This window comes from Canis aureus, chromosome 12 (genome assembly GCF_053574225.1).
Source record: "Canis aureus isolate CA01 chromosome 12, VMU_Caureus_v.1.0, whole genome shotgun sequence".
Lineage (NCBI taxonomy): Eukaryota > Metazoa > Chordata > Mammalia > Carnivora > Canidae > Canis > Canis aureus.
The window spans coordinates 12,087,605-12,112,269 of NC_135622.1; the positions used below are offsets into that span (position 1 = coordinate 12,087,605).

At 32.5% G+C, this 24,665-nt stretch overlaps 1 protein-coding gene across 7 annotated transcripts in view; it reads right to left on the reverse strand.

Moving 5' to 3' along the window:
- Positions 1–24,665, reverse strand: part of SYCP1 (synaptonemal complex protein 1) — a 143,773-nt gene that overhangs the window by 55,407 nt on the left and 63,701 nt on the right. For 6 of the 7 annotated variants that reach the window (XM_077842750.1, XM_077842749.1, XM_077842748.1 and 3 more), the window contains 6 exons: positions 23,321–23,383; positions 23,082–23,144; positions 10,206–10,322; positions 9,680–9,790; positions 8,432–8,524; positions 7,849–7,923 (listed from right to left, as the gene is read on the reverse strand). In XM_077842750.1, coding sequence (XP_077698876.1) covers positions 7,849–7,923; positions 8,432–8,524; positions 9,680–9,790; positions 10,206–10,322; positions 23,082–23,144; positions 23,321–23,383 — 522 coding nt within the window. Of the gene's footprint in view, positions 1–6,985; positions 7,029–7,848; positions 7,924–8,431; positions 8,525–9,679; positions 9,791–10,205; positions 10,323–23,081; positions 23,145–23,320; positions 23,384–24,665 lie in introns of all 7 variants that reach the window. The other variant, XM_077842752.1, reaches the window with a different exon arrangement.

A 24,665-nucleotide genomic window follows, 5' to 3' on the forward strand; every position in this document is an offset into this window, starting at 1 on the left:
GTTGATCTTCAGTTACAGTGACAACTGGGGTCTACAATAAGGGGCTAGAACGCTGTCTTTTAGGATAAATTATATCCTCTAAACTAGCAAAATTGCACTGCCTCTCAGAGGACCTTCCAGAGGCTTTTAGAGGACAGAAGAGAGAAAAGCACCTTCTATGATTACATTTTCTCTCTAGATTCTGGACACATTTGCTAGTCTGGAGACCTTACAATCTGTTCTAATACAACATATGTTTCCAAGGTGTGAATTATTAGCTCATACACAAACAAATATCTTTGGTAGTGGCTAACTAATCATGAGTTCCCTAAGACCAAAGAGATAGGCAGTCTACTATGGTCCCTATTTAATCTGAATAACTCAAATATGCCTATAATATGGCATCAAATAGATGATTGACTTCAGCCACAGAAATAAAAGAATGATAGCCCTGTACCCAAATTTCAGACCTCAATAAATTTATAAACCTAGAACCCCTCAAATTAAAAGAAAGCCTAGTAACTCTTATAGAAGGATTTTGCAATAGTATCACAAATATATACTGTATCCTTTCCACTGTCTTGTGCACCAAGATACTAAAACTTATGTGTAACTGGACATTGACTATTAACTAGCACCAATTATTATAACCTAAAATGTTGCTATTTTTTCATTAGTTCACGTGTAAGTGTATTGGGGTCAGGTGATAAATGGCATTTAATCCAAGTCTACCTCATAATGAGCCCATGGAACCACTGACCTAATCTGTGGTCATTTCTTTAGATCCTAAATACAAAGTCTGAATAAACTCAGTAATGCCATAATCCCTATATTGGTTCTCACCACAGAATGAAGTTTGTTTGTTTGTTTGTTTGTTTGTTTGTTTCAGAATGAAGTTTTTAAGTTTAGGAGGACCAACTAGAAGACTCTGAAACCTTCTTCCATTTCAAGAATGTAAACAAATGTATCAAATGCCACATCTTACCTAGGTAGAGATTCAGGTCCATTGAATCATGAAAGATGTAGAGAAAGTGATTTATCACAGTCCCACAAAACCAACTTAATTGGAAAATTAAATTGACTGTTATCCAGTAACAGTTTTGTCATACTGATGGGCAAGTAACATAGGTCAAAATAGGGATTGTGTATTAACTAGGATCAAAATTGAGAACTAAGAAAAAAGTTTCACATAAAAGATGAACTGAATATATGTAAACATAAAGTTCAAATTAAACAAATACCAGAATCATGGTTACAGAACAAATATATATTTTTATTAATCTTGAAAACATAAATTAACCAAATATATATAAAAATCGTATATGTAGAGGAAGAGGCAGTAGGAGAAAGTGTTAGATATAATGCTTAAAAATATAAAGGTTATCAGTAAAATAATTCAAAATACTACACACACCTTTATTTATTTATTTATTTATGATAGTCATACAGAGAGAGAGAGAGGCAGAGACACAGGCAGAGGGAGAAGCAGGCTCCATGCACCAGGAGCCCGATGTGGGACTCGATCCTGGGTCTCCAGGATCACGCCCTGGGCCAAAGGCAGGCGCCAAACCGCTGCGCCACCCAGGGATCCCTACACACACCTTTTAAATCAACCAGATACACACAATTTAGAGAAAAGGAAAATACTAATATGTAATGTAAAATAATATGACAAAAACATGATTCAATTATATATCAATAGGGAGTTAATATCTAGAATACATAAGGAACTCCTATAAGTCAACAATAAAAAACAACTAAACAATGGGCAACAGAATAGAAACTTTGAATAGACAATTCTCTAAACAAGATATACAACTGGCCAACAAGGGAAAGGAGTAATTAAGAACTTCAAAAACAAATTCAACAATAAAAACACACAACCTTATGCCATAATTTGGGATTCTAGTGAGGCTCAGCATGACAGCCACAGAGTATACTTGTGCTAATTTGGCTCTAATCAATATAACTCTTAATCTAATCATCATTTGCATAATATTGGTGAAAGTGGACACATACAATAATGAGAATAACTGTCAATAATATACTTGAATTGATAAGAAGTATCTGAGGGGATATATAAGTAGTCTATTAAAAAAAGGAGGCCAAGAAAATGCACAGAGAGTGAAAGTTTTGGGAAAAATAACTAAACTTTTTCACCTTGGTCTCTCTGTCTAGACAAAGAAAGCACATTATCCTTGCCAATAAATAGAACACACTAGCAATAAAGCCAAAAGACAAGCTTCAAAAAAAAAAAAGAAATAAAAGATCCCTATGAAAGAGCAGAAAACACAAAAAAAGAAGAGATTCATTGAAAAAACACATGAATTGTGTACTTTTCCATGGTTCCCTCTCATCACCCTGTAAGTAGAATATATCAAACCATAGTATTCTTATCTTTTCCCTCATAAAACAGGCTAAAGAAATACATCTTGAAGATAGATTGGTAAAATGGCAAAAAGCAAATAACCATATGTATATATGTATATGTATACACACACACATGAAATATTACTCAGCCATGAAAAAGAACGAGCTCTTGCCATTTGCAACATGAAGAGACCTAGAGAGTATTTTGCTTAATAAGTCAAAGACATATACCATATGATTTCACTTATATGTGGAATCTAAAAAACAACTGAACAGACAAAGCAGAAACAGACTCATAAATACAAAGAACAAATTGATGGTTGCCTGAGAGGAGGTGGGTGGGGGCTGGCAAAATGGGTGCTGGAGAATAGGACATACCAGCTTCTACTGGAATGACTAAGTCACAGGGATGAAAGATACAGCATATAAAATAGAGTCAGTGATATTGTAATAGCACTGGATGATGACAGATGGTAACTACACTTGGGGTAAACATAGTGTAACATATAGAGTTGTCTGAATCTCTCTGTTATACTCCTGAAACTAACATAACATTGTGTATCAATGATACTTCAATTTTAAGAAAAAGAAATACCACAACTTACCCTTTCAGATAGATATATAGGCTCTAGAGCTTTACACTGAGTTGGTGAAAAAAATCTGAAGCCTAAGGACAAAACATCACAAGAAAACTACAGACCAATATCTCTTTATGAATAGGGATGCAAAAAATCCTCAACAAAATAGCAATGAACTGAATCTGATGGAATATAAAGATTAAACATCATGAACAAATAGGATTTCTCCCACGAATGTAAGATTGGTTTAACATCTGAAAATCAATTAATGTAATACTTCGTATTGATACAAAAACCACATGATCATCTCAATATACACAAAAAAGGCAGAAAAAACACAAAACCCAGCACCCTTCTATGATAAAAACATTCAATAAATTAGAAATTTCCCCAATTTGGTAAAGGGCATCTAGATAAACTGAACTTCATCAGAATTAAAGGTTCTGTGCTACAAATAATACCATCAACAAATAAAAAGATAATCTACAGAATGGAAGAAAGCCCTTGCAAATCTTATATCAGATAAGGGACTGATATCTAGAATATATAAAGAATTCTTAAAATTCAAAACTAAAAAAACACAGAACCAAATTTTTTAATAGGCCAAGCATCTGAATATACATTTCTCCAAAAAAGATTTACAAATGGCCAACAGCACATGAAAGGATGATCAACATCACTAGCCATTAAAGAAATATAAATCAAAACAATGATGATATACCATGTCATACTCAATAGGATGATTATAATCCAAAAAGTGTTTCCGAGGATGTGGAAAAATTGGGACTTTCATGTGTTGATAGTGGGAACCCAAAATGGAAAAACTGGCTTGGAAAAGTTGGGCAGTACCTTAAAATGCTAAGCATAGATATATTATATTAACCAGCAATTTGGAACGCCTGGGTGGCTCAGCGGTTGAGCATCTGGCTTTGGCTCAGGGCATGATCCCGGGTCTGGGAATGGAGTCCCTCATCGGACTCCCTGCAGGGAGCCTCCTTCCCTCTCTGCCTAAGTCTCTGCCTTAAGTCTTTTGTTACAGTAACCCAAGCAGGCTAATACAAAAATCATACAGATTGTGTTCTCTGAATCAAACTAAAAATCAGTAACAGAAAGTTTACAAGAAAATCTTAGAATACATGAAAATTTTTAAACATACTTTTAAATAACCTATGGGTCAAAAAAGTCACAAAAAAATCTAAAATTATATAGGACTGAATGAAAACAAAACCACAACATACCAAATGCATGTGGAATGTAGCTAAAGCAGTAGAGAGAAAAAAAATCTATAGTGCTAAATGCTTTCATTAGGAAAAAGGGAAGAGTGACATCAGCAAAATGGCATGAATTTTCTATAATTCTAGAATAAACTATTCTAAAACTTGTATGGAAACAGAAAAGACCCCAACAGCCAGAGCAATCTTGAAAAAGAAAAAAAAGCTGGAGGTACCACTATTTCAGACTTCAAGCTATATTAAAAAGCTGTATTCATCAAAACAGTATCGTACTAACACAAAAACAGACACATAGATCAATGGAAGAATCCAAGAATGGACCCCTCAACCCTAAGGTCAACTAATCTTCAACAGAGCAGTTAAGAATATCAAATGGAAAAAAAAGACAATCTCTTCAACAAGCAGCGTTGGGAAAACTGGACAGTCACATGCAGAAGAATGAAACTGGACCACTTTCTTACACCAATCACAAAAACAAATTCAAAATGGATTAAAGACCTAAATGTGAGACAGGAACCTATCAGAATCCTAGAGGAGAATACAGGCAGCAACCTCTTTGACCTCAGCAACAGCAACTTCTTACTAGACACGTTGCTGGAGGCAAGAGAAACAAAAGCAAAAGTGAACTACTTGGATTTCATCGAGATATAAAGCTTCTGCACAGTGAAGTAAACAACAAAACTAAAAAGCAGTCTATGGAATGGGAGAAGATATTTCCAAATGATATATCTAATAAAGAGTTACTATCCAAAAATCTATAAAGACCTTACCAAATTCAACACCAAAAAAAATAATAATTCTGTTAAAAAATGGGCAGAAAACATGAATAAATATTTTTTCCAAAGACGACATCTAGATGGCTAACAGACACATGAAAAGATGCTCAACATGAATAAATATTTTTTCCAAAGATGACATCTAGATGGCTAACAGACACATGAAAAGATGCTCAACATCATTCATCGTCAAGGAAAGACAAATCAAAACTACAATGAGCTCTCACCTCACACCTGCTAGAATGGCTAAAATTAACACAGGAAATCACAGATGTTGGTGAGGATGTAGAGAAAGGGAAACTTTCTTACCCTGTTGATGGGAGTGCAAACTGGTGCAGCCACTCTGGAAAACAATATGGAGGTCCCTCAAAAAGTTAAAAATAGAACTACCCCTATGATCCAGCAATTGCACTACTATGTATTTATCCAAAGAAACAAAAATACAGATTCAAAGGGATACATGCACCCTGATATTTATAGCAGCATTGTCAACAACAGCAAAATTATGGAAACAGCCCTAATGTCCATCAACTGAGGAATGGATAAGGAAGATGTAGTATACCTATACAATGGAATATTACTCAGCCATCAAAAAAGAGTGAAATTTTGCCATTTGCAATGATGTAAATGGAGCTAGAGTGTATTATGCTAAGCAAAATGAGTCAGTCGGAGAAAGCAAATACCCTAGATTTCACTCATATGCAGAATTTAGGAAATAAAACAGATTGACATGGGGGGAGAAGAGGCAGGCCATAAAACAGACTCTTAATTACAGAGAACAAACTAGTTGTAGTTGTTGTAGGAGAGGAGGTGGGCTAGGGTATGGGCTAAATGGGTGGTGTGTATTAAGAAGGGCACATGTGAAAAAATAAATAAATAAATAAAAATAAAATAAAATAAAATAAAATAAAAAAATAAAAAAAAAGAAGGGCACATGTGATGAGCACTGGGTGTTATATATAAATGATGAATCACTAAATTCTGCTCCTGAAACCCATATTACACTATACAATAACTAACTAGAATATAAATAAAAACTTAAAACAACAATACAAAAAGAAAAACATTGTGCACTGTTGGTAGAATTTTAATTGGTACAGCCATTATAGAAAACAGTGTAATGTTCTTCAAAAAATTAATAATAAAACTGCCATATGATTCAGCAATTCCATTTCTGGGAATATACTCAAAAGAAACAAAAACACTATGCTGAAGAGATATCTGCACCCACACGTTCACTGCAGCATTATTTCCAATAGCCAAGATATAGAAACAACCTAAATGATACCAATAGATTAATGGGTAAGAGTGATTGATACACAGACACATACACACACAATGCAATATTATTCAGCCATAAAGAGAAGGAAATCCTGCCATTTCCAATGACATAAATGGACCCTGAGAGCATTATGCTAAATGAATTAAGTCAGAGAAAGACAAACACTTGTACAATCTTATTTATATGTGGAATCTAAAATTTTAAAAACTCATAGAAAAAGAGATCAGATTTGTGGTTACCAGGGGCAGAGGTTTAGGGGTTGGGGAATTAGATGAAAAGTGGTCAAAGCTACAAACTTCAAGTTATAAGATAAGTACTAAGGATGTAATTTTACAACCCAATGTCTATAGTTAACACTGCTGTATGGTATGTTTGAGATTTAAGAGAGTAAATCCTAAATGTTCTCATCATAAGGCAAAGAACATTCTTTTCTTTTTTTCTTATATTGAAATGATGGATATTAACTAAATCTATATGATAATCATTTCACAATATATATAGGTCAAATTATGCCACATAAATTTGCACAGGGCTGTATATCAATTATCTCTCAATAAATCTCAAAAACATTTGGAAAAAAAGAACATTAGTTAGAGACAATGAAGCCTTCTACTAAAGCAGTAGTATAAAGGTAAGTATGTGTTACCATTATAGGTGAAGAGAAGCCATTTATTTAGTTATTCCTTTAACAACATTCATTAAAAACAAAAAATTTTCAAAATATTGTGCTCAGATAAAGGGAAAATAAGAATAAGACACAATCCTTACCTTTGAAGAGCTTGAAACATAATGGAAGCACAGAGTGACATAACTATTTTAATATAAAAACAAAGTGCTATGAGAATATGTAGATATAGTAAGCTCATCTTTGCAATAGGAAACATGTGTCAGATGTTTAAGAGTGGATAAAGGAAGAAAGGAATTAAGTACAGGAAACAGAACAAATGGACAGGGTCTTGAAATTGAAAGTGCATGTTACCTAGGCTGTTGCTGAGGGATTAAGATAAAAGGTTTTGGAATCATGCAAAACCTACATTTGAATTCTAAGCCATTCTACTTTTTCATTATGTGATCATGAATAAATAACCTAACCTCTGTAAAAATGAAAATAATAAGTATTGCTTTTAGCATTGTTCTAAGAACTAAATTAGATGTAAGTAGGATATAGCACAGTGCCTGTCCAATAGAAGTAAAAAAATAAATGGTATTTGTCATTTTAAAGTAAGTCAATTCATATTGTAAATTGCAAAACACTATACAAATATAAGGCATTATTTTTTCTAAAATCTGATGAACAGTTTAAAAACACATCTAAATATATAAGTATTTTATAACATTTGAGATTTTCCCAAGTACTTATATTTAAAAGCACTTCTACCCTTAGAGTATGCTTATATATTTCTATGTGTTTAATATTTAAACAAAGGAATATACTGTATCCTTCTGAAAAAAAGCTAATGGGGTAAAAACTATATGTTTTAATCCTAGTTACCCAAATATATTTTCTAATATGATGTGCTTATAAAAACAAAGTTGCAGTTATACTTAAGTTAAAAAATTTAATTAAAAAAAAACTAGAAAGTTGCACCTAAATGTTATTAGTTACTTTACTATAATGCCACAAAATCTACCTTTTCTTCTCTTTCTATTTCAAGTTGTTTCTTAACAGACAAAAGTTCACTTTTGAGATTAGACAATTCAGACTCCTAAAGAAAAAAAACATGAAATGTATAAGTGTATCCTTGTATTTCTCAAAACAGTGAAAATGCTAACAAATGCTTTATATTTAGTTTTACAGAAAAATGAATTCACTCATAAAATATATAAACTTGAGGTCTACTGATATGGAGGCTGCTAGTTGAACATGACTAAAGATTTCATTTAGACAAATTTCATATGGTTTTCTCTAAAGAAATATTTAACACTATATATCTTCCTTACCTTCTCCCAATCTATCCCATTCCTCCTCTCCCAATCTCTATCAGAGCTCCAAATTTATTTGTAACTGGAGTTTGTATTTATTCATTTGAAAAAAAGAGTCTATTCTACCATTTCAAAAAATAAAACTGGAAAGCCATTTACCTATAAAACCTATATTTTTCAAATCTAAAATTCTTTGATTCCACAGCTCAAAAATTTTATTTAATATTATTCTTTACCCTAGCCATGCTGATATGAAAATTGGCTTTTACTGTTCTTCATTCTGTATCTTACCAAAGATGCTTTCATTGATGACTGTTCTTGTTCCTTGCTTTTATAATGTCCTAATTCTGAGTCTCTTTCTTCAACTATTTTATCATATTGGTGCTACATTAAACAGAGAAAATATTTTAGGTATATTAGAACACAGATTATGTTTAATAATACTGTTATCCTTATGCATTTAATATTGGCAAAAAATGTCAATGAATTCAGTTATATACACATTTGAGCTTTTTCTAATTTTTCAAGTCATTTTTTATTCAAATAATAAACAATGAAACATAGAAAACAGTCTTGAAAGTAATCTAACATAAGAACAACAAAAAGTCTTTTTAATTGGAAATGCTGAATTTTATGATTTATAAAATAGGCTAGAAATACCAAGACCTCTTAGAAATGTAACTGATTTCAGATCTGGGGCAGGAAATACAAGATGAGTCTTGAACATTTTGTCATAATAAAAAGGAAAAAAGCTGTCAGAGATTATTAGGGTCAAGTCAAAAGGACCGGCCAGCTAGTTTGAAGAGCCTCCCACTGGCCAAAAGAGGAACAACTTGAGTATCAAGGATTAGACTGATTTGAGACATACCAAATACAGTATTCAATTTAAATCTCTGAATTCCTAGTATTTTAATGAATTTTGTTAATTTTTATTGTTAAAATACTTTTTAATCTTCATTTGTTACCTCATAACTATGTTATATCCCACCAACAATTTTAAAGATGAATAGGTAGGTAGATCCCACCTCTTCTCTCCAGATCTTGAAGGGAATAAAGCTGAATTCCATTAACAGAATGATTACTTTTAAAACAACAAAAAATAAAGCATACTCACAAACACAAAAAACATCTATTTATACCACTTTCATCTATTTATACCACTGATAAAAATTTATTTAGCCTAATATATGTTAGGCACACATAGAGGGTATAAGTATCTACCAGATACATATTCCGGGTGATCTACTTAAATAAATATAAGGTGAAAAGCGCTCTAAGAGACTATTAGGAAAATTCAGAAGGAAAGTAATTACTTCTAAACATCACTGATGACAAGAAGAGATATTCTGAAGGAATATACCCAAACTCAGCTTTGTGTGGTTAAGACCTGAACTTAGGATATTCTTGATCTCCTATTTCTCTATCTGTAATCAGTCATCATTGTATAATTTTCTGACAAATCAGAATGCTTTCTTGATTTTAACATTTTATGCATAAAATGGTTCTAATTAATAGTTCTTCATTAAATACACACGTTACCTTATGTTTTTCCATAAGTGCTACCATTTCAGCTATTTTATGTTGACATCGTATATCAATTTCTTTCTGTAACTTTACTGCTTCATCAGCTACTGCTTTTGCTTTCTCAACCTATAAAATAGTTTCTTAAAATTAATGCACAAAAAACAAATTTAACTTAAATGTAAAGACCACACACACTATTTACATAAAGTGCAAAAAATCAAATACCAGGAAATTAGGAAAGCCAAGTAAAAAATGCATTACTATTTTGATTTATTTTAGGGTGTCCTATCAAGTGAGATGACAGTATAACACTGTAATAAGCATTTATCTTTTCAAAATAATACACTGCTCAATACTCAAATACTTAAAATAACAAAGATACTTTTAAGCTTCCTCAGAAACTAGTTAACTGTCTCATATAAATTTATTAAATCTTTTAAGTTATAATTTTAAAATTAAAATTGTTTTTCTCTTAAATTGCTAATAAACAAATATAGAGCTTTAATATAACAAATTTTCAAATATGTTTAATTTTTCCTACCTCTTGCAAAAGATTTTCTTCTGACATCTTTTTTTCCTCAATTTCTTTTTGATAGCTGCCAGTCATTTCTTTAAATTTTTGTTTGGCATCTTCTAGTTCTAACTCTAATTTACTGACCTTTGAGTAAAGAAAATAGCATGAACATTAGTTAATGATGTGGATTTCTTGAAAATATTCTGCGTTCAGTCAAGATACAAAGTACACGTACCAATTTAAAGTCCCAGCAACAGTGTGTTAGGAGCTTTGCCTGCTTCACAGCCTCATCAATAGTTGATAGTAACAGTCAAAAGTACTTGCCTGAAGTTTTGTTATTTAATTTGTATTTTCCTAAAAATTTTATGTTTAATTCTTCATTTTTTTCCATTCTGTAAAATTTCTATTCAGATCTTTCACTTATCTATTTAGTTGTTTCATCCTAATGACTTATAGAAATTCTTTAATTATGGATTCTAGTATTTTGTTCATTATATGTGTATAATGGATATTCCTCCAAAGTATGAGGTTTGTCTCTGTTTTCTAAATAAGCAAAAATTATTAATTACAGCATATATGGGTTTATCAACATTTTGAAACATGATTGTACTTCTTACACTGCTTAGGAAATCTTTCTTGACCACCAGACTACAGGAGATACTCTGTAATTTTGCTCAAACATTTTGAAGCCCTGCCTTTAACATTTACATCCTTAAGCAATTCATTTTTGTATGTAGCATAGAGGTACAATTTCATGCTTATATATGAAGAGTCAAATGTTCCAGCACTACATATCTATAATACTACCCACCCCTGTATTATATCAAGTTATCACTTATGCATGGATCTCTTCCTAGATTCTCTCTTGTGTTAAACTCATCTGATTACCCCTCTGCCAGTACTATGCTCTTTATTACTTTAGCTTCACAATTAATCTTTATACCTGGTTGGGCACATTTACTCCCCCTTGTTCCTTCTGAGAACTGCCTTAGTTATTCTTAGCCTACTGCTCTCACATTTAAATTTTAGAACCAGTTTGTCAGTTTCTACAAAAATCATTGGTGAAATTTTAATTGAATATGTAGATCAATTTGGAAAAAAACAGCATTTTCATATAAGTCATATATTTTTAAAATTATATATATATACATATATATATATATATATTTTTTTTTAGGTAGGCTCCACACCCAGTGTGGAGCTTGAACCTATGACCCTGAGGATCAAGACCTAAGCTGAGATAAAGAGCCAGACATCTAACCAACTAAGCCACCCAGGCCCCCCTAAAATTATACTTTCTAATAGTAAATTATATTTTCTAATAATTTTACAAATTGAAAATTTGTACAACTAGTAATATTTCTCTGTAATGGCCATATATCTAACAACTTTAATAAACACACTTAATAATTGTATAATTATAGATATACTACATATACAACTCCCATCTAAAACTACCTGAGTTTGTTTTTTTTTTCACTTGAGTTTAAAGTAGCTTTGTTAAAAGATATTAAATTGCTGATTCAATTTCTGTAATAAGACTAATAGCCAGGCTAATTATTTCTTTTTAAGATTGTTTTTTGGTTAATCTACTTCATTTTAAGTTTTTCAAATATATTGGCATAATGATGTTCATAGTAAGTCAACTATACAGGTTCCTTGAAAAAGAAAAGCTGGAGGCATCACAATTCCAGACTTCAAGTTATACTACAAAGCTGTAGTGATCAAAATAGTAAGATAATGGCAAAAAAAAAAAAAAAAAAAGACATATAGATCAATGGAACAGAATAGAAAATCCAGAAATAAATCCACAACTACATGGTCAATTAATCTTCAACAAAGCAAGAAAGAATATCCAGTGGGAAAAAGATGGTCTCTTCAACAAATAGTGTTGAAAGCAACATGCAAAAGAATGAAACTGGACCACTTTCTTACATTATACGCAAAAATAAATTCAAAATGGATTAAAACCTAAATTTGAGACCTGAAACCATCCATATAAAAGCTAGAAGAGAGCAAAGGCATTAATTTCTTAGACACTGGCTATCGCAACTTTTTCTAGATAGGTCTCCTGAGGCAAAGGAAACAAAAGCAAAAATAAACTGCTGTAATTATATCAAAATAAAAAGCTTCTTAAACTCAACACCAAAGAAACAAACAATCCAATCATGAAATGGGCAAAAGACATGAACAGAAATCTCACAGAAGAAGACATAGACATGGCCAACATGCACATGAGAAAATGCTCTGCATCACTTGCCATCAGGGAAATACAAATCAAAACCACAATGAGATACCACCTCACACCAGTGAGAATGGGAAAAATTAACAAGGCAGGAAACAACAAATGTTGGAGAGGATGTGGAGAAAAGGGAACCCTCTTACACTGTTGGTGGGAATGTGAACTGGTGCAGCCACTGTGGAAAACTGTGTGGAGGTTCCTCAAACAGTTAAAAATATACCTGCCCTACGACCCAGCAATTGCACTGTTGGGGATTTACCCCAAAGATACAAATGCAATGAAACGCTGGGACACCTGCACCCCGATGTTTCTAGCAGCAATGGCCACGATAGCCAAACTGTGGAAGGAGCCTCGGTGTCCAACGAAAGATGAATGGATAAAGAAGATGTGGTTTATGTATACAATGGAATATTACTCAGCTATTAGAAATGACAAATACCCACCATTTGCTTCAACGTGGATGGAACTGGAGGGTATTATGCTGAGTGAAGTAAGTCAGTCGGAGAAGGACAAACATTATATGTTCTCATTCATTTGGGGAATATAAATAATAGTGAAAGGGAAAATAAGGGAAGGGAGAAGAAATGTGTGGGAAATATCAGAAAGGGAGACAGAACATAAAGACTGCTAACTCTGGGAAACGAACTAGGGGTGGTAGAAGGGGAGGAGGGCGGGGGGTGGGAGTGAATGGGTGACGGGCACTGGGTGTTATTCTGTATGTTAGTAAATTGAACACCAATAAAAAAAAAAAAAAAAAGAGAAAAAAAAAAAAATAAAATAAAAATAAAAAGCTTCTGCACAGTGAAGGAACAAGCAACAAAACTAAGAAGCAGCCTACAGAATGGGAAAAGATATTTCCAAATGACATATCCAATGAAGGGTTAGTATCCAAAATATATAAAGAACTTACAAACTCAACACCAGAAAACAAATAATTCAATTGAAAAATGGGTGGAAGACAGGAGACATTTCTCCAAAGAAGACATACAGGTGGTCAAGAGACATATGAAAACACGCTGATCATCACTTACTGTCAGGGAAGTACAAATCAAAACTACAATGAGATATCACCTCACACCCTGTCAGAATAGCTAAAATCAAACACAAGAAACAAGAAGTCTGGGCAAGGATGTGGAAAAAAAGGAACCTTCGTGTACTGGTAGTGGAAATGCAAACTGCTGCACCCACTCTGGAAAACAGTATGGAGATTCCTCAAAAAAGTTAAAAATAGAACTACCCTATGATCCAGAAATTGTACCCAACCAATAAAAAAACACTAATTGGAAGGGTTATATACACATAATAGAATATTACTCAGCCATAAAAAAGAACAAAATATTGCCATTTGCAATGACATGCGTGGAGCTAGAAGGTATAATGCTAAGTGAAATAATTCCATCAGAGAAAGACAAATACTTCATGATTTCACTCATATGTGGAATTTAAGATACAAAACAAATGAGAGCAAAGAAAAAAGAGAGAGAGACAAAGCAAGAAACAGACTCTTAGCTATAAAGAACAAACTGATAGTCACTATAGAGAAGGTGTGCAGAGTGGATGAGTTAAATAGGTGATGGGGGTTAAGGAGTACCCTTGTTGTAATGAGCACCAGTTGTTGCATGGAATTGTTTAATCATTATATTGTAACCCTGAAACTAATATTACACTGAATGTCAATTGGAATTAAAATAAAAACTTAAAAAAAGAATAAACAAGAGAAGGCACAAATAACCAATACCAGGATTGAAAAGAGAACATAACTATAGATGCTGCAGACAATTTTATAGAAAACACAGATGAACTCGGCAAAATCCAGAAAAATATTATTTACCAAAATTGAAGAAATAATAACTAAATAATACTATAACTATTGATGAAATTGTATGATAAATTACAAACCTTTCCACAAAGAGAACTCTAGGCCCTGGAGGTTTCATGAATGAGTTCACCTTTATCAAAATATAATGTATATGCAATAAAATACAGAATTATTTTTAATGTAACAGTATGGTAAGCTTTGACAAATGTTTTTACAGCCATGTAATGACAACATCAATCAAAACATAGATCATTTCCATCATCCCAGAAAGTACCCTTAATGCCCTTTTGCAGTCTAAGCCCCATTTCTCAAAGGCAACCAATATTCTGCTTTCTGTCTCTATAAATGTCTTTGTCTATTCTAAAACTTCATTTAAATGGAATTATGCCAATCATATCCCCTTGTCATGTGGATTATTTTGCTATGTTCTAAGATTCATCCATGTTTCTGTAGAGTCAATAGGTCTTCTTTACTGCTGAGTAATAATATTCCACTGCATGAATATATAACAAATTTGCTTATCTAGTCTCCTGTTAATGGATATCTGAACTCTTTCTAGTTTATTATAATTATAAATAAAGCTGCTATGAGTATCTTGTGCAATACTTTTAGTAAACATATTTTCATTTCTCTTAAGTAAATATCTAAGAAAAGAATCACTGGATCATGTATGCTTAGTTTTTAAAGAAACAACCAAAGTATTTTCAAAGTAATTGTACTATTTATACTCCTAATAACAAAATTTGAATGTTCTGGTTAATCTGTATCCTCACTAGCATTTGCTGCTGATGGTCTTTTTAACTTCAGCCATTCCTGTGGGCAGTGCCCTGAGCTTAGTTTCCTGCTCTGTTATAGTCATCTTGAAATTTTTGATGATTTTTGAGCTAGATGCCCCACCTTTTCACTTTGCACTGACCCCTGAAAATATATAGCTGGTTCTGCTTGTGGGTGTAGTAATATCCCCTTATGGTTTTATTTTTCATTTCTTATAACCATAGTGTTGAACATTTTATCATGAGCTGATTAATCTTGTACATTTCCTTTGTGAAATGTCTATTCTCTTGCCAATATTTTTATTTTTTATTGTGGTAAAATACCTATAACATACAATTTACCATCTTAACCTTTTTAACTGTACAGTTAGTTTATATTGTTATGGAACCAACTCCAGAACTATTTTCATTTTATAAAACTAGACCTAAGTACTCATTAAACAACAACTCCACTTTCTCCCTCCCCATAGCCTTTGGCAACCACCATTCTCTAGCCTATAAATTTGGCTACTCTTAGGTACCTCATATAAGTAGAATACAGAATTTGTCCTTTTGTCCTCAAATTTTATCCATGCTGTAGCATCTATCATAATTTCCTTCTTCAGGCTGAATAATATTCCACTCTACATATATACCACATTTTGTTTGTCCATTATATATGGACAATAAATAAATGTTGAGTTGCTTCTACCTTTTGGCTGTCGTGAATAATGCTGCTTGTGAACATGGGTGTACACATATCTCTTTGAGACTCTGCTTTTAAATCTTTTAGGTATATACCCAGAAGTGGAATTACTGGATATATGGTTAATTCTCTTTTTAGTTTGTTGAGTAATCACCAGACTACTTTCCATGGCAGTGGTACCATTTGACATTCCCACCATTATACAAAAACTCAAAATGATCTACAACTTCACCAACACTTTTTTTTTATAGTATCCATTCTAATGGATGTGAGGTGGCATCTTATTGTAGTTTTGATTTGCATATCCCTAATTATTAGTGATGTTGAGCATCTTTTCATGTACTTATTGGACACCTATATATCTTCTTTAGGGAAATGTCTATTCAAGACCTTTGCAATTTTTTAAATCAAGTTGTTTGTTGTTGTCTTTAGCTCATTTTGAATTGGAATATTTACCTTTTAGTGTTGAGTTTTAAGAGTTCTTTATATATTTTCAATATAGGTCACTTGTCAAATAAATGTATTTCTCAGTATTTGCACCTTCTTTGTATCTTGACTATTTTCTTAATGACACCTTTGAAAATACAGATCTTTCAGATTTTGATGGTCTAATTTATCATAATTTTATTAATATTGCTTTCTGCACCCTAAGAAATCTTTGCTGACCTCCAAGGCATGAAGATACTCTCCTATATTTTCTTCTAGAGGCTTTAGAGCTCACTATTTTTAGGTCTATAACTCATTTGAATTTAACTTTTGTTTCTAGTTTGAGGTAGGAGGGTTTTTCCCTCCATATGGATATCCAGTTATTCTAAAACATTTGTTGAGGAGAACCTGGGTGGCTCAGTGGTTGAGTGTCTGCCTTTGGCTCAGGTCATGATCCTGGAGTCCTGGGATCGAGTCCTGCATCAGGTTCCCCTCAAGGAGCCTGCTTCTCCCTCTGCCTATGTCTCTGCCTCTCTCTCTCTCTCTCTGTCTCTTATGAATAAATAAAATCTTTTTAAGGATCCCTGGGTGGCTCCATGGTTTAGCGTCTGCCTTCGGCCCAGGGCGTGATCCTGGAGTCCCAGGATCAAGTCCCACATCAGGCACCCTGCACGGAGCCTGCTTCTCCCTCTGCCTGTGTCTCTGCCTCTCTCTCTCTCTCTCTCTCTGTGTGTCTCTCATAAATAAATAAATAAATAAATAAATAAATAAATAAAATCTTTTTTAAAAATATTTTTTAAATAATAAAATAAATAAAACATTTGTTGAAAAGACTTTCATTTCTCCCATTGTATTTTTTGTCACCTCTGTTGAAAAATCAACAGACTATATATCAACTAGTGTATTTCTAGTTGTATTTCTAGTTAAGATAGAACTAGAAATACAACTTAACTATAATAATACATCTTAACTATAATAATACACTATCTTGATTACTGTAGCTTTACAGCAACTCTTCAAATCAGGCAATCTAAATCCTCTGACTTTATTTTTTTTCCTCAAAATCGTTGGGTCCTTTGCACATTCATATACATTTTATAAGCCGCTTGTTACGGTCTATATAAAAAAAAAAATAAGTTTGCTGTAATGGGGATTGACTGACTCTCTAGATCAATTTGGGAAAATCTGACATCTTTAAGATACCAAGGCATCCAATCAACGAACATGAATATGTTTATTTTTACTTAGTTAGGTCTTCTTTGTCTCATCAATGTTAGTACTTCTTAGTGTATAAGTCTTCAACATACTTTGTTAAACTTGTCTCTATTATATGGATTTTGATGCCACTGTGATATTGTGTTTTAAAATTCATTTTTCAGTTAGTAGTTGTCAATAGACAGAAATACAATTGATTTTTGGTAATCAACACTGTATCCAGTGACTTTGCCAAGTTTACTTACTAGCACACTAGCAACTTATAGGAACCTTAGTATTTTTTTTTTAATATAGACAAATATATCACTTAAGAAGATAGTTTAAGGGCACATGGGTGGCTCTGTCAGTTAAGCATCTGCCTTTGGCTCAGGTAATGATCTCAGGCTCCTGGCTTAGCAGGAAGTCTGCTTTTCTCCCACTGCCCCTCCCCTTGCTTGGGCTCTCTCTCAAATAAAATAAAAACCTTAAAAACAAAAGAAGAGATAGTTTAACTTATTCTTTCTAATCTATAAATCTTTTTCTTAATGTACTAACCTCCAATACAAGTACGGGTGATTAGAGCAAAAATCGTTCTTGATATTTGAAAAAAAGGGATTCAGTCTTTCATTGTTAAGCATGATGATGGCTTTAAATATTTTGTAGGTGCTCTGGGTCAAACTGAGGAAGTTTATTTCTAGTTTACTGAAAATTTGTTATCAAGAATGAGTGCTGGGGAGCCTGGGTGGCTCAGCAGTTTTTCCAATGGAAAAACAATTTTTTAGTATCGGCTTTCACTAGGTTTCTTTTCTTTTCTTTTCTTTTCTTTTCTTTTCATTATTTTATAGTGGCTGCTCTAGGAAGAATAATATGCCACTTTCAGCTCAGGGTGTGATCTTGGAGACTCGGGATCGAGTCCCACGTCAGGCTCCCTGCATGGAGACTGCTTCTCCCTCTGCCGGTGTTTCTGCCTTTCTCTGTGTCTCTTATGAATAAATAAAATCTTTTTAAAAAATAAAAAGAATGAGTGAATTTTGTCAGATGCTTTTCCCACAACCACTGAGATGATTATGATTTTTCCCTTTCATTATGATACAGGAAATTACAATAATAGTCTTAAATTTTAAAATTACTTTCCCCAGAAAAAAATCTCCACTTGTAGCTTTAATATACTGCTGGATTATATTTACTAATATTATAATTACGATTTTATATCAATATTTATAAGGGATATTGGTCTGCAATTTTCTTCACTTGTAATGTCTTTGTCAGGATTTGGTATCAAAAAACTAGTTGGAAATTTTTCTTTCTCTTCTATCTTTAGGAAAAGTTTGTAAAACCCTGGTATTATTTCTTTAATTTTTTAAATTTGAGTATACAGTGTTACATTAGTTTAAGGCATACAATATAGTGATTCAATGTCTCTATACATTATGCTATGTTCACCACAAGTGTAGCTACCATCTGTCATCATAGAATACCATTAGAAAAACACTGACTATATTCCTAATCTGAACCTTTTATCCCATGACTTATACATTCCATAACTAGGAGGCTATATCATTCATTTTGCCCATCTCCCCAAGACTGGTATTATTTTTTCCTGAAGTGTGTATTAGAATTCACCAGTAAGACCTTCTAGATCTGGGTATTTCTCTAGGAAATTTTTTATGACAAATTCAATATCCCTGGTATATGGCTCTTTAAGTTTTTCTATTTCATCTTATGTCAGTCTTAGTAAATTGGATTTTCCAAATTTTCCCATTTCATCTAAGTTTCAAATTTATTGCCATAAAGTTGTTCATCACATTCCTATATTTTACTATTCATAGTATCTACATTAATAATGTCCTATTTCATTCCTACCCTACAGTGAGTTTTATCCTCTTTTTGTAATCAATCTTGCTAGGGGATTATCTATTGTATTAATATTCTCAAAGAATCAACTTTTGATTTCATTGATTTTTTCCTTTTTTTCTTTTTTTCTCTATTCTTTACTATTTCCTTTTATCTATTTTCTGTGGGTTTAATTTGTTCACCTTTTTTAAGTGTCTCAATAAAAATCTGAGTTATTTCTTCTGTTCTAAAATAAACATTTTTTATACATTTCCCTCCAAAATCTGCTATAGTTTCATGCCACAAATTTTGACATGCTACATTTCTATCATTATTCAGATTATTCATTAAAATAATTTCTGAAAAAATAAAATAAAATAATTTCTGATTATTTTCCTTGTGATTTCTTCTTTGGCCCATGAATTTATTTACCAGTGTGGTATCTAAATATTCAGCCTTTTTTAGGTATGTTAAGGTCACCTATTTCTAGGATAATTGTGATGTAGTTAAAGAAGAGACTCTGTAAAATCTCAATCATTTTAAACATAGGGAGACTTGTCTTATGGTTCAGCATACGGTCTTTCCAGTAAACATTCTATGTGTCCTTCACCATTATAGCTATGGTGCTCTATAAATATAAATTAAGTCAAGGTAATAAATAGTGTTGTTCAGAATTTCTACATTCTTACCAATTTTTCACTACTATCGACTGCTAAAAGAGGGATATTACAATTCCCAACTATGATTAGATTGTCTAGTTCTCATTTTAGTTTAAGTTTTTATTTCATGTTTTTTGAAGCCCTTTCACTAAATACAAACATATACATGATCGTTACATCTTCCAGATGAACTAAGGCCTTTATCACTGTGAAATGCCTCTTTGGATCTCTGATATTTGTATTTCAATCTATTTTGTGTGTTCTTAAAATAATCAATCCAATTTTCCTATTCTTACTGTTTGCATGGGATATGATGTATCTTTTTAAAATCTTTATTTTCAACTTCCTTGTAACTTTATATTAAATAAAGTGTGTCTCTTATGGCCAGTTTATAGTTTAGTCTCCATTTTTTATTCAGACTAATAATCTCTGCCTTTTTATTAAAGTAGTCCACTGATATTTAGGGTAATTATTGATATGTTTCATTCAGATGTATCATTTTGCTCTTTGCCTTCTATTCATATCACCTTTTTTTTCTGCCCCTTTTTTGGGTTTATCAAAACTTTTTAGTGCTCTAATTTTTGGCTTTCAGCTCGAAGGAGATGAAGGTGCAATGTCTTTGGTCATCCCAAATCTGGGTTCATCTGAAAGAAATGCCTCCACCATGCTGCCTAAGGTCAGCCCCGATGAAATCAAAGTCGTACACCTGAAATGCCACTGGGGAAGTTGGTGTCACATCTGCCCTAGGCCTGAAGATCAGCCCCCTGTATGTCTCAAAAAAAGGTTGGTGATGACACTGCCAAAGCAACCAGTGATTGGAAGGGTCTGAGGATTACAGTGAAACTGACCGTTCAGATCAGAAAGCCCAGATTGAAGTATCTTCTGCCTCTGCCCTGATTATCAAAGCCCTCAGGGAACTGACAAGAGACAGCAGAAAAACATTAAGCACAATGGAAATACTAATTTGATGAGATTGTCATCTCATCAACAAAGCCAAACAGACATAGCACCAATCTTCAGCCAGAGAACTCTCTGGAACTATTAAAGAGATCCTGGGGATTACCCAATCTGTAGGCTGAAATGTTGATGACCAGCCTCATGATATCACAGATGACAACAGTGTGTAGTGAAAGCCCAACTAAGTTAAGAACTCCAAAGGAAAATATTTCAATAAAGGATCATTTGACAACCGATGGAAAAACAATTTTTTAGTATTGGCTTTCTAGGTTTCTTCTCATTATTTTATAGTGGCTGCTCTAGGGAGAATGATATGTATCAATAACTTACCATAGTGTACTTAAGACTTAATAGTGTACTACTTCATGCATAATGAAAAAATTTTATAACAAAATAGTCGTATTTACCCTCCTCCTGCCCTTTGTGTCATGGTTATCATATATCTAATGCACTCTATATAGCATTTCTTAAAGAAGCCATATACATACCTTAAAAATTAAGAAAAAATATATAGCCTTTTATATTTATCTACATATTGTTTATAATTTTTTTCATTCCTCCCATTGATTCAAATTTTCATCTGATGTCATTTTCCTTCAGATGAAAAAAAAATCCTTTCGCATGTCTTTGGCATTTAGTATAGTTTCCAAGGTCCTTATTTTTGCAGCATACAGAATTGTGGCTTGATAGTTTATTTCTGGCATCATTTTACAGATGTCTTTCCTTTGTTATCTGGCCTTCACTGTCCTGATTGAAGGTCAGCCCTCATTTGTGTCAGTGTTTCCCCTTTCTCTGAGGGAGAAACTTTTTTTGTTTTGTTTTGTTTGTTTTTATTTTTTTATTGGAGTTCAATTTGCCAACATATAGCATAACACCCAGTGCTCATCCCATCAAGTGCCCCCCTCAGTGCCCATCACCCAGTCACCCCAACCCTCCGCCCACCTTGAGGGAGAAACTTTAAAAGTTTCTCTTTATTTTTGGATTTACCACTGTGCATAGGTGGTATCATTGATACCTGCGCCTAGGTATCATTTTCTTTATCATTTATCATTTTCTTTCTGTTAATCTTGCTTTAGATTTGATAAAAGCCATAGATCTGCAAATTTATGCTTTTATTAAATGTGGTAATTTTTTCAGAAATTTTTCAAGTAACTTTCTTTTGCCCTATTCTCCCTCTCTTTCCTCTCCTTAGGGTCTCCAATTACACATTTATACCTACTTGATATTGTTCCACAGGTGACTAAGGAAACTTTCTTCTTCTTTTTAATTTTTTTTCCTATGTTTCTCTAACCATTTCTACTAACCCAGCTTCAAGTTCACTGACACTCTTTTCATCTACCTTCAATCTACTACTTGGACCTTTGAAGTTTGTAAGATATTTTATTTTTCAGTCTAGAATTTCTATTTGATTCTTTTTTAAAGTTTCCATTTCTTTGCTGAGATTCTCCGTTTGTTATTTCATGATAATCACACTCTCCATCTTTGAATATACTTATAAAAACTAAATAAATGACCTTACCTCCTAATTCCAACATCTGGGTCATCTTAGAGTGATTTGCTATTGACTTATTTTTACACTAGCAATGGTTACCATCTGTGTCATCTTCATTTTAGGGCTACTACAACAAATAATGCTGTTATGAATATTTTATATATTTCTCTTTATTCTACCTATAGAAGGCTGAATTTATAGGATATCTGTTATCAGTTACTTTTCTATATACCAGCAATATGAGAATTCTTTTCATTTTTATTACAATGTTTATATATTTTAATTTCAAAAAGTATTAAAATAAGATATAAGATCTTTGCTTTCCTAGAAAAGGAACATCATTCAAACACTGAGAACCATTGTTTTCCATTCAAGACTCAAAAACTATTTGAATACTGTCAGTTGTTGTTCAGAGACTTGGGAATATGAAAATAAACAAATTAAGGCTTTGACATCAAGAGCTGACATTTCCTAACTTTGTTTCTACAAAATCAATGGTTCTCAAACTTCTTGTGCAACAGGATAATCATATATAGACCTTCTATAAAACACAGAGGGCAAGGCTCCACCTCAAACCTACTCATTCTCAAATCTGAAGATACGGGTAAGGAATGCACACATATACCACACATGCTCATATATTTAAGCTGCTTAGATTGTTCTAATACAGCTCAGTCACAAACAAGCACTCTATTACAACTAAAAGGATTCCTACAACCTCAAAAGATAATTTTTCAAAATAACTGCTAAAATAAAGTATAAAATTCCTAAGTTCTCATCTCCTTACTAGTATTTTAAAAACAAAAATAAAGATTCCAAATACCTTTATCTCATAAACATTCAGTTGCTTGCTTTCTGCTGTACCCTTTTTTTTCAAGGCCTTATTCTGTAAAAAAAAAAAAAAAAAAAAAAAAAAATTAAAGAATTATGCTTACTAACAATGTGATTCAATTCTGCACTGCCACTGACTTAGACTGAAATTACTAAAGAATTATTCTCTAAAAGTATAGTGAAAAAAAAAAGTTTTTCTTTAACAGTTTAATTTTGAGAATCAGTACATACCTCCTGCTGGAGTTCTTCAATACACTTGCTTTTATTTTCAACTTGTTTCTTTAAACTGTTACACTAAAAAATTATGAGAAACTAATAATTATCTTATTCAATATTCCAGTCAACATAGGTAATTTCAAACTAACAAAAATATTGCATAAAATAACATAAAGGTCACTTCAAAAATCATTTAGTTTAGTAATCCCATTAATGTAAAAAATTATGTGATTAAGTATAAATTTTAATAAAGATTTTCTCAATGTAAATTTGAAATTCTTAACATTTCTCAACCTATTTAAAGAATACATGAATTCAATTACTTTAAGGAAAATGTACTTCTTGGTCAATTAATTCTATATAAATGGCTGAATTATATCATTAATTGGATTTTGAAAAGCTACAGCCAGAAGTAAGATTACCTATAACTTGCCTTCTTCCTTACTCATTATTCTCCATTTCTCATTTCCGAGTCTCTTATACTTTTATATTTGGGGAAGGGGAATAATATAATAATCTACCTCCTTCTAAATATATTCTAATATAGAAATACCACCTAAACCAATTTTTATATCTCACTTTGAGAGACTATTTCACCTGAGTACACACACAATTAGATTAAGAGGCATTAGGCTAAGAAATATTTGGAGTACCATAAAAGCAGCACAGATTTCTAAACAGTCGTAAAATGCTACAGATATGTAAGTTGTCCTAATTTCCATCTAGAAAGACACTCCAATGGAAAAAAATTAATCTCTCAGCACAAAATACTCTGTTAAATATTTTTATTGCAAAACCCATGTACAGTCACAGTCTGCTATTTACTCTAAAACTGAGTAATACATGGCACAGCTATTTAATATCTCATTTTTAATATACCCCACCTCTATATGGTCTACTTCAGAAAACGCAAAAGAAAACTAAGGAAGAAAAGCTATAGAAAAATGAGAAACATTTTAGTGACTTTCATGCCAATTTTACTGATATAAACATATTAGCAGGTACAACTATTATACAATGTTTATTTATTTTAAAAATCTACAATTTCCAATTTTGGCAGAAAAGCCACCTATATACTCTGAACAACCTTCCTAATAAAGATAATTTAAAAGGAAATGGCTACAAAATAAGGAATCTGCTTACTTGAAATGTAACTTTAAAGTGGCAATAATAGGTTTGGGGGTAGCACCAAAGCTAGCTAAGGATATCTGCTAAAACTACCTAGGAAAAGGGAGATAGGAGATAAAACTTAGAGCTCACTAAAGGAAAGGAATTGAATAAGACAACCCTGCATAAAGCCACAAACTCAAAAGACTACCTACTCCATGAAAATGTAAAAATAAATAAATAAATCTGTCAC